The sequence below is a fragment of the Gossypium arboreum genome, chromosome 9, assembly GCF_025698485.1.
Source record: "Gossypium arboreum isolate Shixiya-1 chromosome 9, ASM2569848v2, whole genome shotgun sequence".
In the NCBI taxonomy this organism is placed as follows: Eukaryota; Viridiplantae; Streptophyta; class Magnoliopsida; order Malvales; family Malvaceae; genus Gossypium; species Gossypium arboreum.
Window position 1 is genome coordinate 64,684,850 of NC_069078.1, and position 18,072 is coordinate 64,702,921.

At 34.7% G+C, this 18,072-nt stretch overlaps 1 protein-coding gene across 2 annotated transcripts; it reads left to right on the forward strand.

The window, feature by feature from the left end:
- Nucleotides 1–655: 655 nt before the first annotated feature.
- LOC108460212 (shaggy-related protein kinase eta-like) lies at nt 656–5,042 on the forward strand. 2 transcript variants are annotated; one of them, XR_008270785.1, is made up of 13 exons: nt 656–1,006; nt 1,541–1,633; nt 1,783–1,842; nt 1,924–2,196; nt 2,271–2,345; nt 2,414–2,470; nt 3,003–3,143; nt 3,249–3,299; nt 3,374–3,469; nt 3,649–3,732; nt 3,897–3,998; nt 4,092–4,297; nt 4,801–5,042. XR_008270785.1 is itself a non-coding variant. In XM_017759623.2 (12 exons), the coding sequence occupies exons 1-12, from the start codon at nt 992–994 to the stop codon at nt 4,188–4,190; spliced, it is 1,146 nt and encodes a 381-aa protein (XP_017615112.1). In that variant the 5' UTR covers nt 656–991; the 3' UTR covers nt 4,191–4,597. The 2 variants fall into 2 exon arrangements, 1 of the variants encoding a protein (XP_017615112.1); XM_017759623.2 differs by lacking the exon at nt 4,801–5,042 and having other exon boundaries at nt 4,092–4,597.
- The last annotated feature ends 13,030 nt before the right edge of the window (nt 5,043–18,072 follow it).

The following is an 18,072-nucleotide window of genomic DNA, read 5'->3' on the forward strand; positions in this document are numbered from 1 at the left end:
AATATTTGATATAATTTTGTACCTCAATTTTCCTTAAAAGATGTGTCTAAGTTTTCCTAACATTATAAGGTTTTGATTAAATTTTAACTCTAATCCTCTCTTTTCTTTTCTAAGATTATATAAAAATAGTCAACTTTTAATTTTGGTTTCTATATTTTAATTTTTGACATAATTTCATACCTTAACTTTTACAATGTCATTAGTCTAAATAATTTATTCTAATTAAATGCTGACATCAAATTTAAGAATTATTAACCGTATTAAATTTTTTTATTAAATTTAGGTCCATTACAATGTAATTTTTTCACAATTATTTAGCGAATTTTTTAAATTACAAAATGTTACAATAATAAATTTAATAAAAATTCTAATGCTGTTAAAAATTAGACTTAATTTTTAAATTCAAAAAATAAAAAATTAAATTCTTTTAAATAAAAGTATGAGCACTAGGCTTTAAATATATAAAAATCCAAAACTAAAACATATTTTAATCTTTTTTAGTTTAAAAAAATTAACCAATGAAAAGAGAGGGTGAGACCCGTACTAGCAGAAAAACAAAATAACGTAGTAACGGTAAGAATAACGGATATAAAACAAAAGCTTGTCCAAACGGAAGAGACGAATGACGGAAAACGTTAAAACTGCTCAATAATTAAAAAACGTCGGCGATTAATTTATTTCAATTTTATCTGTTTTTCTCCAAAATTTTCTCGGGAAAATTTCAAATCTCGTCCTTAATTATTAGATAAGAGTTCAAAGGGCTGTTTGGGAAGTTTAGAAACAAAAAGAAAAAAAAGAGAGAAGAAAATGGAAAGCAGAGACAGAAGACCAAGAAACGGAAGAAAATAAATATAAGAAAAGAAAAAGAAAAGAAGGGAAGAATGGAGGGAGAGGTGGAATCACATGCGCATTAGTTCACTGTCGTTCTCCTAGGTCCTCGTTTGCTTGTTCTAATTCTTGTTAATCATCATCATATTCCTTTTTGCTCGTCATGGCTGACGATAAGGTAAACTTTCTTCTTTCTTTTTTTTTTCTTTCAATTTTTTCTGATATCGGAATTCGGAAGTGAATCTGCGAGTTTTTTGGTGAATGTTTTGCTTATGATTGTATTAGATCCTTTTTTTTAAAAAAAAATTATTATTAGATTTTCTTTTATTTTTTATGGCGTTGTTGTTGATTATGCTAATCGAGGAACCCTAGATAATGAGATTTTGCTATGTATTTGTTCGATCTGTCTGTGATCACTTCTCTGTAATTTTTTTTTTGTAGTTATGAGCTTTTAATTATTTTCTTTAAAGCTCGAAATTTGTATCATTCTTTTTTTTTTCCTTTTGTGGTTTTATGTGTTTGTTTTTAGCTTAGGTTAAAAACTATCGGATCATATTGAACATTGTAGCTTAAATTATTAAATGGATTTGTTCTTTTTTGGACTTCATAACTTTTATCAAGGGAAAAGCTGGTTCTTTTGGATCTTCATTTTTTTTGCTCCTTAAAAGTTTCTTATCTCTTTTTTCTAACCATGAGTTTCTTAATGTATCAGGAAATGTCGGCCCCTGTTGTTGATGTCAATGATCCGGTTACCGGTCACATCATTTCCACAACGATTGGAGGCAAAAATGGAGAGCCTAAACAGGTGTGTTTCACTTATTGTGTTACCTACTTTCATATATGTTCAGATTATGCTTTAGCTATAGGCTTTTACATGGTTAAGATCAATGTTAGTAATGATAACAAGATTGTTTTACTTGGGATTTCATGTTTCCTATGTCTTGATTATTGTAGACCATCAGTTATATGGCTGAGCGTGTAGTCGGCACTGGATCTTTTGGGATTGTTTTCCAGGTACTGAGACATAGTTAGACTGTAGTTGAAACTGATCTTATGTTGATGATATTTAACATGTTGATACATCTTTTCTTTCAGGCAAAATGCTTGGAAACGGGTGAGACCGTGGCTATAAAGAAAGTTTTACAGGACAGGAGATACAAAAATCGTGAACTGCAGTTGATGCGTGTGCTGGATCATCCGAATGTGATTTCCTTGAAGCATTGTTTCTTTTCCACGACAACAAAAAATGAGCTTTTTCTTAACTTGGTTATGGAATATGTACCAGAGAGCATGTATAGGGTTTTAAAACACTACAGCAGTGCAAATCAAAGAATGCCGCTTATATATGTCAAGCTTTACACATACCAGGTGTGCATAGTAGGCTTTTCCATACTTGATTTATTGAATAATGTCCTTTATTCTAAATAGCTGAAGTTTTACAGATATTCAGGGGGCTTGCATACCTCCACAGTGTTGTTGGAGTTTGCCATAGGGATTTGAAGCCACAAAATGTTTTGGTACTTCTCTTACTGATGGTTTTTAGTAGAATGTTTTGAATATGTAACTAACTTTTGGCTTTTTACAGGTTGATCCTCTCACTCATCAGGTTAAGATTTGTGATTTTGGAAGTGCAAAAGTGCTTGTAAGTTAGCTCACTCTATATTAATTTCCCAACGTCTCTTCCTTTCAAATTTATTGGGTCCATAAGTTTGTAAAACTAAAATAGGATTTTGGCTCTCTGTTATGTGAATGTTTCTTCTGATCATAATTTCTAAAAGGATTTTCATGTGTTTCAAGGGTGCAAGTTGCTACTCTTGCAATCATTTGCAAAATCAGCATTTTGCCAACCCAGTCAGTGACTCTTTACTGTTGATTCATGATTGTGCAAACTACTAGAACTTCTTTAACTTTTTTCTCCTCTTTTATATCACTGTAAATACTATAAATACGGAATCTAAGCTAACATTTTCTAGCTTAGCCCTTTTGAAATGGGCACTGCCCTTGTTAGCATTTCCCCTTTCGTTTAGCTTCCTTTATGGCCACTTTGTGGTGTGAAGGGATGAAAATGATTGGATTAGATTGGATAAAAGATTACCTTAACATGCTTCTGATTCTATTTTGCTTATAATTTTCTCTTAAAACTTTGCACTTACTATTTATTTACTTTCAACCAGGTCAAAGGTGAAGCCAACATTTCCTACATATGTTCACGTTTCTATCGGGCTCCAGAACTTATCTTTGGTGCAACAGAATACACAACCTCAATTGATATCTGGTCAGCTGGTTGTGTTCTAGCTGAACTTTTGCTGGGCCAGGTTAGTCTTTCCCCTGTTTATTCCTTTTATTATTATTTTGATCTGCCATATCTAGCAATCATTCAGTTTCTCTGGTCCTTGAGACCTTTTTTTTTTCTTGAGTAGCCATTGTTTCCAGGAGAGAATGCGGTGGGCCAGCTTGTAGAGATTATTAAGGTATGTTTGCTTTGTGATGCTTGATGTTATGCATTTCATTGCACCTTGTCTTCTTATTACATCTTTTCCTCCAGGTTTTAGGTACCCCCACTAGGGAAGAAATTCGCTGCATGAATCCCAATTACATGGATTTTAGGTTTCCACAGATGAAAGCGCATCCGTGGCATAAGGTAAATAACTTTTTACTGTTCTTTTTAAAATTTTTCATTTCAATGATTGGTGTAGAGACGCATTATTTTTGTAATGCCTTCGGGATATCTTTCTCATGAATGTCTGCTGTTCTTTTTTAAAAAAAATTAAAATTCTTGAATATCTTGAATTACTTTTACTTTACTCTCTATGTTTCTAGGTTTTTCACAAAAGGATGCCTCCCGAAGCAATTGATCTTACTTCACGACTCCTGCAATACTCACCTAGTCTTCGCTGTACAGCTGTGAGTTGCGAGTATCTCCCCCTTTTGATGAGTGATATTTCCATTTTTGACTCAAAGAATATGCGCAAATTATTCAATTATCATTTCACTTCTTCCAATATTTATGTTTTAGTGAGAACCACCCCTAATCTCATGTTTCTGTAATCTGCCCTTTGCTATGACAGCTTGAAGCATGTGCTCATCCTTTCTTTGATGAGCTTCGAGAACCTAATGCTCGCCTACCAAATGGTCGACCTTTACCACCACTTTTCAACTTCAAACAGGAAGTATGTTTCTGAACTAAACACCATTCCAACATTCTTTTCTTTCATACAATGATGTCAGTTTCTCATTGAATCAACGGTTTCTTTTGGTTACAGTTATCTGGGGCTTCACCGGAGCTGATTAACAAGTTGATTCCAGATCATGTGAAACGACAGATAGGGCTCCAACATTTCATGCATCCAGCCAGAACATAAAACATCAAAATTGATACAAGACTCGGTATCTCCTACTCGACATGGGACACAAAGGAAAGTACTATCGTTGGATAACCACCATCGATCTGAGCCTGTCTCAACGGCACGTAAGTCTCAGGCAGCCTCTTTTGCTCCTTTATTCTATATGAGTATTAGCTGTTTGTGAAAATGCCTTATTTGTTATATGTACATGTAAACATGGTTTGATAGTAAAAGATAAAAGACTTTTAAGGTGAAAAAGACAGTAAAAAGGTGCTGGTGAGGGAAAAAGTACCATAGAAATGGCCCGAAGGTAGGCTTTAGATTGGTTCTTGTGTTTTTTAGTTATTGTGGTAGCTGACTTCAAATGGCAGACAATTTATTGTTACTGTTAGTGTGCAAAGTTAATATTATTACTTCTTTTCTAATACTGGAATAAGAAACTAAACCGCCCGGTTAGATTAGTTGAATCAAAAACCCGATGGTTTGTTCGGTCCAGTGATTATATAAAAATCGGGTTTCTATAAAAAAAAAATCAGTCCAACTGGTGAAATGTTGGAGAAAAAATCGGATTGAATCTTTAGTTTTAAATCGAAGATCATGTGATTATATTTTATTTCTATTTCCACAGGGTAGGTTAGTTCATTCCACAAGGTAGTTTATTCTATTCTGTGACTGCAAGTGGAATAAAATAACAGCACAAGCAGGTTTAGGATACTGTTATTTATTTATTTATTTTTAATTTTACAAGGACATATTGGCAACTTTGTTAAATCTTTTTTTGCAGTGTATAGAATAATTATCCTATTTTCATATATATGTATATATTATATGATAATATGTTATGTGCACAATATCCTCCCATTGAAATAACTGACCCAAGTTTATATATTAAAAGTAGAATAATATGTTTATAGTTGAAAAAGATACAAGGATCTTATCTTTACTATACGCAAGATCGAGTTGATGTCAAGAGTCAATTGAATATTATTTCGGTTGGTAAATGACTTATTTTAACTAAGTATTAAATATAATGATGAGGGTACAAATTTATAAATTCAAAATAAATTTATAAAAATAATTCCAACTCATAGGATTTAAATTTAGAACACTTCGATTTCTAGATAGTCAACTTTATTGACAACTAAGGTTTCATTTTCTTTAGCATCAATTTTTATAGATATATTTTTATATAATTTTTTTCAGAGTTCAGTGATATAAAATTTTAAAAATAGTATAGTTTACAAATTATAAAGCGGTTATAGCAACTATTTTCTAAGGTTATAAATATTCATTTGGAGAAAAGCAAAATAATGAAAATGGTTTAATTGCTCTTGGTCCTTCAGATATTCGAGTTTTATTTTATTTACTTTTAATTTTAGAAATTTATTTTAATTTATTTTACTGGCGAAAGTAAAAAAGAAATGTTTACTGCCAATTAAAAGCGTGTGCAAGCCATGTACTTTTACTTTGTTTTTATCAAGTCTGTTGAAAAATCTTACAATCTATTCGGTGGCTAATAGCATATAAAAATCCAGTTCAAAATGGATAAATAAAGCTTTAAAATAGTGTTAACGAGTAATAATTAGAATAAAATAAATATGTTAAGAAATATTTCAAGATCAAACGTACAAAAAGTGTGCAGTTAGACTTCAACTAATTTTTATAAAACAAATGAATATAAAGAGTGTAAAAGGAATGCAAGTAAATGGAACAATAACATATTAATCTTACTTGTTGAACATCAATTCATAAATGAAGTAGTTAAGGATCAACTTCAGTCTATGGCAATTATTGAATAATGTCAGATTAACTTAAATTTAGAATTAATAATATGTCATGATTTGTATTAAATATCCGTTTGTATACCTTTAATATTGTATATAAAAAAAAAAAAAAAAAACCAATGACATGAATGCGTCTCCTGATTTAGGTTAAGTGCTTGGAAAACATTAAGTATTATCATCACACATTCTTAACGCCTCCAAGTGATGTGCTACCATTACCAGCTTCTCCTTAGCTATCGGGGTCTTCAACTAGAGGTTGCTAACTGGAATTAATCTTGGGTAATCTCTCGATTAGATCACTAAAGCAAAAGTAAGGAGCTACTCAACTTACTTTCTCTTTAAAATTCATATTAAAATTAATGACAAGTGCACAAATCAAGAAAATTAAACCACAATCATCTTTTTTAAATCAAATTATAATTATATTTCAATTACTTATTATTAACCAATGATTCTTGCAACTACGTAAATGATTTAACTCATTATAAATTTACAAATAATATAAGAGATATAAAAGTAAAGCGCAACAAAGAAATAAATAAAACATAATATTAACTAAATCCCAATATAGATATTGCAATCCACAAACGAATGGAGAGGTTTCTTAAAAACTATAAAGAAATTGTTTTTAAATAAAGATCACGTCCTCTTCTCAAAATTAAAGAACCACATCATATAAAACTTTTTAGGGCAAAATCATGAGTGAACGTGAAAAGATCTTAGCTTGAATAGACCTTGCACTATTTCTTTCGATTTTCAGCTTCTTCTTCACTCCATTGCCTCCAAATCTTCATTTCTCAAATCGCTCCAATGCCTACAAAATACCTTACAAAAGCTTATTAAATAAAAAATTAATAATCTAAAAATAGCTTAAAAATTACTAAAAGAACCACAAAGAATCCTTTTACAATCAAAAGACCCATAAATAATAAAAACATGGTCGATACACTGGATCAACAGTTAAATTCTTTAAGGATAGAGAACTAGAAGTCGAGAGGAAGAAGAAACCCTCTTTGGAACGTCCGTCGACTTTAATTATAATCCGACTCGGTTTAATAAAAATTGACAGACGCTTAATCCAATGTATCAACAAACACAAATATTTTATTTAAATATCTTATTAAATGTTTTGTTATCTAATTTATTTTAAACAAAATATTACCCATATATTTTAGTTTATATGATTAACTACTTGTTGCACATTGGATTGTTTCTCAAAATGCTGGCAAACCTTGTTATAATATTAATATATATATTAGATTACAATTTATTTGCTAAAAATCAACTCATACAACTTTTTCCGATTGAGTCTTAGTTCGATTAGTATTAGCATTGTTGTCACTGCAGGAAGACATGGGTTCAAGTTTGTTGAAGCGCATTATCCTCCTATTTATGGGTTGGGGAAGGACTATAAATAATTCTAACTATTGTGTCAAAAAAAAATAAATATAATTAAAACGACAGAATCTATAATGAAATTATTTAAAAAAAAAACCTCATTACAATTTTTTAAAAGTTATATTGTTATTTGGTTCTTCATCCCATTTTGTCAATAAAATTTTATCAACTCTTGGTATTTTGAAATTAAATTGTATTGCTTGAAACAAAAAGCTTTGTAAAATGTAAGCTCTTGAGTTAGATCTTCAATTTTCTTCTTCACTTCATCCATCTTATGCTGTAAAAATGATATGCTAAGAACATAAAACATAAAATTAGTGAAAAAATACGTTGATCTAGTAAAAGCATATAAATAATAAGTGTATTAAATTATTGAAATGTTTTTAAAAAATACCATGTTAGTTAAAATATTACTTACCAAAATTAAGAATTGTAAAAAAAAATTACACCTTTCAAAATGGAAACTATAAAATTTAAATATAATTATTATGTAAAAATTAAATCATGATTTTAATAGATAAATATGGTAAAAGTATTTTATATTATTTGATATTAATGATTTTGAAATGTAAAATAATAAATATTTTATTTATCCTAGACTGAATATTTATATATCTAATTCAATTTAAGAATAAATATTTATATTTACAAAGTAATGTATATAGGACAAATATTTATTTAAATTTTGTATTAATTTTAACTCTAAGAAAATTTTATTTTAATGGTATGTGATTTAAAAAGTTTATCTGTAGATTGTTATTATATATATAAATTATTTAGTATATTGTCAGTTGAGTTTCTAGACTCCAAAAATAAGGTTAGGAGTTGATAAGTGCTATGTAGAAATATAATAAAATATTAAAAATAAGACACAAGCCAATTTTTAAAATTACTTGTAGAATGAAAATAATCCTAAATAGCATATTTAAAATGATGACAAGTGAATAATGCCTTGACACATTAATTGATTTACTCGAAAGGTTAAAAAGGCAAACTTAAGATATGTTGCACATAACTGTGCGTGAATTTGAACCTCATAAAGTCGTAGATAATTTTATGATATTATTAAAAATAAAAAATATATAACCACGATAAATAGTAAGATGGTATGTGTCTTTTCGACCTTACTCATCTCACTTTATAGCACAAGATTTTGTATTGCTCGTCAATTTTTGTGTCATTTGGTTATTGATTCTTTTGATTTACTAAAGATATGGAGGTGAAGTTTCAAGATTTGTCTCTCAAAGAGAAGGAACCGAAGTTGGTTATTTTCGAAGAGGAAGTTCAAGTCAACGACATTGATTATAACTTATGCTTGGTAGTTAAGTTTTCTGGGAAGCGGATTACTAAGCCATGGAGAGAACGTTGTTTTCATTATGGTCACCGATAAGGGTGAGCAAAATTCGATTCGATTCAAAAAATAAAAAAATAATTTCGAGTTAATCGAATCAAATTATTCGAGTCAACTCAAATAAAAAATTTCGGATTTCGAGTTTGAGTCGAGTTGAATTTTTACAATTCAAATAACTCGAATAATTCAAATAACAGATTAGTGTGAATACTGTTTTGGTCCCTGTTAATGTTGAAAATGAGCAAATTGGTCTATCTCTTAATAAAATTACAAAAAATCAAAGTAATTTTCAAAATTTGAAAATAATTTTAAAATTCAAAATATTTATAGAAATTCTAAAATTTATATTTTTAAAAATTATAAAATTTTAAAAATCTAAAAAATATAAAAAATTTAATAAAATAATAATTTTAGAATCTAAATAAGTGATTAATGATTCAAATTTATCATACTAAAATATCTTATTATTATTATTATTATTATTATTATTATTACTTTGCTTTAAAAAGTTTTCAAATATATATTGTTTCAAATTTTTGTGTTCTAACATAGAAATAGTTATATTGTATAAGATTTTAATTTAACATTATTAATTTTTCTAATTTAACTTAAACAGTTTCACTCGATTCAATTGAACACTCACTCCTAATTTGAGTTATCCAAAAATCCAAATAAAAAGACAAAACTACGTCGTTTTGATAAATGTTTACCTTTTCTAAAGTTAAAAGTCAGGTAAAACTACTTTGTTTTGATAAATGATTACCCATTAATCTTACTTTCCTTCCCGAATAGCCCTACCCTCATTGTTTTTTCCTTTACTCAAAATTAATCTAAAAGCTTGTAATTTGTCTACTAGTAAAATAATTGGTCCAAGTAAATGGAACATTGAGTATAAATAATAAGATTCATTAATTCGACTCGACTCGACTAAATTTTTTTTGACTTGATTCGAAAAAAATTCAAATTGAGTTTGGTTGCTAAAATAGGATTCGTCAACTCGACCAACTTAAAATTTTTTAACTCAATTCGACTCGACTCGATCAAATACTCACCTCTAGTCTGCAAGTGGCTAGAATCAAACCTATCGGAGAGAGTGGTCTCTATATGATTAACTTTTTTCATATTTTTTATTTGAAAAAGATGATATCAAGTGGCCCTTGCTCGTTCAGCAATTGCATTCTCTTGGTTCATCAGTTGGCAAAGAGGGAAAATCTATGAGGAAATTAGCTTTCCATCTAGGCAGTCTCAACCCCCACCTACCATGCCCTTTAATTCACATGCCATGACTACACGTAGCAAAGCTGGCATATTCAAACCAAAGGCATATATGAGCACAGTCCCTTGTATTCCTTCTGATATTCCTGCTGACATTCATGAAGCCATGCGACATGGAGTATGGAAAACTGCAATACATAATGAGCTACAGGCTCTACTTCACAACAAGACTTGGAGCATTTGCTCTCTTCCTTTCAATCACGGGGCAATAGGCTGCAAGTGGTTATTTAAAGTAAAAAAGAAGGCTGATGGAACTGTGGATAGGTACAAAGCTCGACTGGTCGCGAAAGGGCTTTCTCAATATATCAGAATTGATTTTTGAGACACTTTTAGTCCAATTGTTCGAGCAGTAACCATTCAGATTTTCCTTGCTGTAGCAGTCATGAAGGGGTGGTCATTACGACAAGTTGATGTCAATAATGCATTCCTAAATGGAGAGTTGACTGAAGAAATATACATGGACCAGCCACCTGGATTCGAAGTATCAGGTCACAATGGACAAAAGCTTGTCTACAGGTTGAACAAAGCACTATACAGGTTGCGCCAAGCCTCTCGTTCGTGGTTTCACACACTCCAGCAGTATCTCGTTAACACACTTGGGTTTCATTCATCGAAAGCAGACCCTTCTCTATTCATTCGAACATCATCAGGAAGCTACTTGTTACTTATGGCCTATGTAGATGACTGTAACACCCCTTGCCCGAGTTCGATGCTGGAACAGGATACGAGGTGTTACCAGACTTAAGTATATACAAACATACATTTCCCATTTATGAAGTTTCGCTCTAATTCAAAACTTTTCATAATACCTTAATGTCCCTACTATGGGCCTGTGAGGGCCCGAACACACTTTAGGATTGATTACAGACAAATCCGTGCATCCTAGAAAACTTTGTAAAATTTCAAGTAGACAGGGACACACGCCCGTGTGGAAGGGTTACACGCTGGTGTGGAAGGGTTACACGCCCGTATGTCTTTTTAACATGGGCATGTTGAAGGCCCGTGTGACTCATACGGCCTGAACATATCAAGACACACCTGTGTCCCTAAATCGTATAGATTTATTTTCGATTCGAACCTATAAGGGTTTTCACACGGCCTGGCACATGCCCGTGTCCATGGTCCGTGTCCTTCACATGGCCATGACACGCCCGTGTCTCAGCCCGTGTACAAAAACCTTGACATTCTGTTTCTGACGTCAGCAACTAATTAAGGGTACACGGCCAAGGCACATGCCCGCATGTGAGGCCTTGTCCCCTACACGGCTGAGACACACGGCCGTGTCTCTACCCGTGTGTTTACTACCATGCATACTGACTTGTAAAATTAAGGTGCAGGGGACACACGGCTGGATTACACGCCCGTGGGGCAAGCCGTGTGTCACACACGGTCTAGACACACGCCCGTGTGTCTGCCCGTGTAGACAAAAACAAGGCTATTTACCAAGCTTTTTTGCCACCCTTACTTACACCAACCTACACAACATCAACCAAAACCAATGTAAGCATAACACATATAACCAAATCAACCACAACCATGAGAAATTTGTATCAAATGCATTTAATAATAATCAATATTAGCCAACATTATGGCCTATACAAAATGAATATCACATCCATCATATGAGCCAACACTTGTGGCTAAACTAACAAGACACTAAACAAAAGATTCAAGTCCCTATACATGCCACAATCAAAATATTTAAACTAGCTATACCAAAAGCTTCAGGTGATAGTGTAATCGATGCCTCCGACGTCCCTTGATTCTCGATACTAACTTGACGAAACTATAAGAAAATAGAAAAGAGAGGGAGTAAGCATAAAGCTTAGTAAGTTACATATAAATAAGTAACAACATCTACCATGAATAATATAAATCAACACAACATTTTTGAATGAACGAAATAAATATCACCACATGCTTTTACATCACAAGTATAAGCCAAAGATTATATTATCGTCCCAAAATCATCACCATAGCTAGAACTTACTCATGCCATTCTTACCATCAAGGCAATATAACTAGACTCATATCTAATGAGTTTCGAATAAGAATATGTATCACTCATGACATAATTATATCATCCCATATCATCGTCATAAACTTTTAAAATAACCCGTGAAACTATTTGGAGTACTAAAAGATATCCGAAAAGCTTTACACAAGAGGGTAAATTGCCGATGCATGTCCCAGATATGGTCTTACACTGGCTCACATGTCGAGGCCGATGCCATATCCCAAACATGGTCTTACACTAGCTTTTAACTCAATATCGATGCCATGTCCCAGTCATGATCTTACACTGGCTCTCATAATGTGGTCGATGCCATATCCCAGACATGGTCTTACACTAGTACACATGTCAATACCGATGCCATCTCCCAGACAAGGTCTTAAACTGGCTCTCATAATGTGGCCGATGCCATGTCCCAGACATGGTCTTACACTAGCACACATGTCACCTAAATACCGTAGCATGGATATCTAATCTATTTCTAGGTTCAATTGGGACTCTACTACATTAAATTTCATCATGCATTCTCAACCATATTACGCAAAATTAATCATTCAACACATAATAATGATAAAGTTACCTTACTTACGTGTAACTTACCTCGGTATACAAAAAGTGGACGACTAATTGGTTTTAGTCTACTTGCATGGCCTTCCCCCGGTCTAGGCCTAATTTTTGTAGTTCTTGATCTAAAATGATGAAAATTCACTAATTTAATCATCATATTAATCAATGCAATTCATAATTTTTATTTTGGCAAAATGACCATTTTTCCCCTAGACTTTCATAAAATTATAATTTTACCCTTAGGCTCGTAAATTGATTTTTATCAAATTTCCTTATTAACCAAGCGTAACCGAATCTACTTGAAGCTTATGGCATCTCACAATTTCAATTATTACTCATACTTATCACTCATTTTATAATCTTTACAAAATGGTCTATTTTAGGTATTTTCATGAAAATCCTTCCACAAAAGTTATTTATTTAACAACCAAGATTCATTTTCTTCCATAAAAATTCAGTAAAATTTATTTTCTTCCATAAAAATTCAGCAAAAAATATAAAAACTCCCATGGAAAAACCCTAGACTTTCAATTATTTTGCAAAATAGTCCCCTTATTAGCTAGCTTATGCTACAAGGGTCCCAAAAGTACAAAAATTATCAAGAAAGGCCATCAAAATGTAATGCTCCAAATTTCTGTAAATTCATATTTTGTGATTGTTGAGCATGAAAATATCAAGACAATTATTTTGTGTTATTTTGGCATAAAATAAATGTTGTTTTAAGTGTTTATGTACTCTGGGTTGTGTTTAGAAAGTCCCAAGTTCAAATTTTAACTTGGGATAAATTTTGGTTTTATTTGAATAAAGCCTAACTTTTTGTGAGTGGGCTTATAAGAATTTATTGGTAGGAACTTAACAGAATGGGCTTGTTAGTCTAGTGGTTAAGTGGCAAGGAATTATGTCTGAGATTTCGAGTTTGAGTCGTGGGTGTGGCATTAATTTTATTGACAAGTCGTGCGGACGTGTGAGTTGGATTAAAGTACTAAAGTGAGGGTAAGGTTTTCAGGTGTTGCCTAACCTGTTTTCTTTCTTTTTTTTTTCTTTTTGCTCTCTGCCGTCTTCTTTTTTTCCCAAAACCTCTGCTGTCAAGATTTACTTCTTTTACCTTCTCTTCCGTTTTTTTTTCTTTCGATTAGTTTGGCGTACTGCTAGTAGGTTCCGTTGGCTAAGTAAGTATGGTTTTGATAAATTATGGGGTTTCTTTTTGGAGATTGTTTAAGAAGGATTTGATTTTCTATTTAGGGGATAACCAAGGTTCTGTGGATTATTAATCGATGTTCTAAATAGCAAGGAATCGTCGTTTATCCTATAAGGTAACGTTGTCGATAACTTTTGGGATTTGCCTATTTCCTAGTAACTCAAATTAAGTGATTAAAAGGGTGAAATACTGTTTAATAATAGGTTCTGGAGTGTTCAGGATTGCGTTAGGCTTCAATCGGAACCAGATGTGTACTCCAATCGATTTAAAATCGCGTTTCGGTAAAAGTCAAAAACACTGCGTCGACGCTACACAGACGTGTGGACTGCCCGCGTGGAGGCCGTGTGGCGAGACACGACCGTGTGGTTGATGAAGTAGGCCATGCGCGTGGCACACAGACACGACAGACACAGGCTTGTGGGGCTTGCTAGGCCGTGTGCGAGGCACGGGCTAGACCAATTGGGCCGTGTGGGCCACACGGGTGTGTGGTACCATATGGGTGAACCATACAGACGTGTGGAAATCAGGGCCAGGTTGTGTCAACCACACAGGTAAGCCCAATTTGGGCCGAGTGACCCATACGGATGTGTAGGACCACACGGGCAGCGCACACGGGCGTGTGAGCTTCTTTAATCTGAAGTGTTCTGTAAGGTTGCACAGGCCGTCCAAGTCGACTATGACCTGTCGTAGGGTCGGTAAGCCGTATCTGGACTCTTAATTCTGTGATGTATGAGTTAGCATGTTATACCTGGCATGATTATCTGATATGTTCTAAAAATATATGTATGCTTCACTTGTTTATATTACAGCATGCCATATTTGTATGATGCATTGCATCGGCGTGGGTTTGATGAAGTGAAGGAAGTATTGAAGGGCTTTAAAAGCCCGTTATCTGGCAGCTAAGCTGCATACTATGATAGGTGATGCTATGTCGTAACTTATGGTGTGTAGAGATGGATGGGTCAATTTTATTCCCCATATATGGTGTGTAGGGATTGGTAAGTCGATTTTATCCCCACATGGTGTGATGGGTTGGACGGAGTTGGTGTGCAGGGCTAGTGGGCTTATTCTATTAATCTGATATGCTATGCATGCTATATCTGATAATTATTCTGTAAGGGCCCAGGCCCGAATTATGATTGTCTTCTGTTGTCCGTTTGTATGCATGCCATTCTGTGGGCGATGTACACACTAAGTTGCGAAAACTCACCCCTTTATTTATTTGTCTGTTCAGGTAATTCTCAGCAGTAGATGGATCGGTACGACGGAGAGCTCGGCGGTAACCACTGCTTCATATTCTCTGGTTTTATGGTTTAATGCTTTTATTATTTTAACTGCGATAGTAGGGGGTATTTATGTATTTTTTGGCTCAGAATGCTTAGTTTAAATTCGGGATTTGAACTACAGTTTATGGATTTTGAAACCGTAACGTATCACGATATCTCTAGCTATTTTCTTTTAAGCTTCCGCATATAAAGAATTATTTTCAAGTAATAATTTGAATAGTGATTTTCTGATTTAAGTAAAGACAATGAATAGAACGATTTAAAACTTGTTAAGATTTTTTAAAAGCACTCTCCTGTGACGCAGCCAGATTCGGCCATCGCGTCTAAGCCAGGTCTAGAGTGTTACATTTAGTGGTATCAGAGTCAGGTTCAAAACTCGACTGTGAATTTTGGGTTCCAAAATTTGTTTTAAAGAAATATTTTTGAATATTTTCAAATACTCCGATTAAGTACGTGGTTCATCGAGCCTCCAGCACTGATCTTGTAAGTTCTCTGAAACTTTGATATGTATTGGCTGAAAGCATGCTTATACTGGGATTTTTGTCTGTATCTGTCTGAAATACTGTGTATGCATTATAAAACACTTTAGGTAGTGTAAACTAAAAACCATAGTGAGCTTGTTACTCGCGATAACTAACTCTGAAACTCTGATACTATTCTGCATAAAATATATGTTAATAATTATCAAAACTATAAACTGATGTGCATAAAACTTCTAAATACAGATTAATTCGATGGTTACGATGAGCATAGGTGGTACTCGTGGACGGGGTACTAGAGGCCGAGGTAGAGGCCGTAAAAGGATTCGAGCTGAGTCATTCGCATTTGATACGATCCCTAATCTGGACACTAGCGAGACGCCGGTGTCACCTGTTATGGAGGTTGGTGCTGAGTCTCAAGACCGTGCAGCTGGGGACGATGCACTGTCCCAGGCCATGCTGCGAATTCTAAAGAGGGTCGTTGGGGCTAATACTGGATTTGGAGGTCGTGGGTCAGTTATGGAATGACTCCGGTCAAATGGGGCTGAGGTATTTAGGGGCATCACTGGAGTTACTTCTAATGTGGCCGAGTACTAGATAGAGGCCACGGAGCGTATTATGGATGATCTAGATTTCACTGTCGATCAGAAGCTCAAGGGGGCTGGATTTCAGTGGTGACTAACGGTTAGGGATGGCACGCAGCTTGGCAGTCTGACGTGGGATTTGTTTAAGACAGCTTTCTAGGGCAAGTATGTGGGAGCCAGTTATATCGATGCTAGGAGGCGTGAGTTCTTGAATCTTACTTAGGGAGATAGTTTAGTGGCTGAGTATGGGGCCGAATTTCTGAGACTGAACCATTATGCGCGAGGCATGGTGGCGACTGAGTATGGGTGTTGTGTCTGTTTTGAGGATAGTCTTAGGGATAACTTGAGGGTTCTGATAGCTCCACAGAGGGAGCGTGAGTTTGCTGTGTTAGTTGAGAAGACCAAGACTGCGAAGGAGGTTAAGCGCGCTGAGCACCAAAACCGTGATAGAGAGAAGACCAAGAGGGACACAGAGTCTTCGAATGCTAGGATGAGGCCTAGAAAAAAGGCCAGATCTGATGGAGCAGTGAGAGTTGGGCCTACTATTGAACTTGCTGCGGTGGCGATGTGCCAGCTTTGTAATAGACGCCATCCAGGCGAGTGTTAGAGGTCCACTGGAGCTTGTATTAGATGTGAGTCTTCTAAGCATCGTATTAAGGATTGTCCATTGATGACTAACCAGATGCAAGCTTCGGCTACTGAGACTACATAGTCGCCGAGGGTTATTCAGCAGCCACCTAGGGGTCGAGGTCAGGCCAGAGGTGGTAACGACATGGGTCGAGGATAGAGAGCACCGACCAGAGGTGCTAGACCGACTGAGGCAAGTCAGCCTGCACTTGTTTATGTTGCACGTCGTCGTGAGGATGGAGATACTCTAGACGTCATCATGGGTATGTTTTTAATTCTTAATGTACCTTATGTTGCACTGATAGACATAAGCTCTACGCATTACTATGTTGCATGTTCTGTGTCTAAGACCTTGAGAATTCCGCATAAGAGCACTTCTAGTGAGATCTCAGTGGTGAGTCCGTTGGGGCAGTGTATTAGGGTTAATAAATTGTTCCGAGACGTTCTGTTAGAAGTTCAAGGGATGACATTTTTGGCTGATCTGATAGAACTTCCGTTTGAGGAGTTCGAGACTTAATTCTGGGTATAGATTGGTTGGTAAAACATCGCGTACGTCTGGATTATGCAAAAAAGAGGGTTGTTTTGAGGACCGATGAGGATAACGAGATAGTCATGATTGGTGAACGACGAAATTATTTGTCTAATGTGATATCTGCGTTAGTGGCAGAGAAGTTGGTGAGGTAAAGGATGTGAGGTATTCATGGCCTACATCAGTATGTCTGATTCTGTGGACTCCTCGGTTAAGGACATCCGTAGTGTGAGGGACTTTCCAGACGTTTTTCCATAGGAACTACCAGGATTGCCTTCGAGTCGTGAGGTAGAATTTGGGATTGAGTTGATTTCTAGTACAGCTCTGGTGTCTATTGCTCCTTATCGAATGGCACCGAAGGAGTTGGCTGAACTTAAGGCTAAAATTCAGGAGCTATTAGATCGTGGGTTTATTCATCCTAGTGTTGTCTCCATGGGGAGAGCCAGTTTGTTCATAAAGAAGAATGACGGTACGATGAGGATGTGTATCGATTACTGTCAGTTGAATAAGTTGACGATTAAGAATAAATACCCACTCTCAAGAATTGATGACTTGTTCGACCAGTTCAAAGGGGCGTCAGTGTTCTCAAAGATCGATCTACGATCTGGTTATCATCAGTTAAGGGTCAAGGAGGCTGATGTGCATAAGACAGAATTTAGGACTTGTTATGGACATTACAAGTTCCTAGTTATGCCCTTTGGGTTGCCAAATGCACCAGCAGCATTTGTGGACTTGATGAACCGTGTGTTCCAGCCCTACTTGGATCAGTTCATGGTGGTATTCATTGAGAATATCTTGTGTATTCTAA

Bases quoted from the DNA above. Each gene is read 5' to 3' on its own strand.
- LOC108460212 (XM_017759623.2), top strand. The intron at 2,197-2,270 runs GTGTGCATAGTA...GAAGTTTTACAG, and splicing joins TCAAGCTTTACACATACCAG to ATATTCAGGGGGCTTGCATA. The intron at 3,999-4,091 runs GTATGTTTCTGA...TTTTGGTTACAG, and splicing joins TTTTCAACTTCAAACAGGAA to TTATCTGGGGCTTCACCGGA.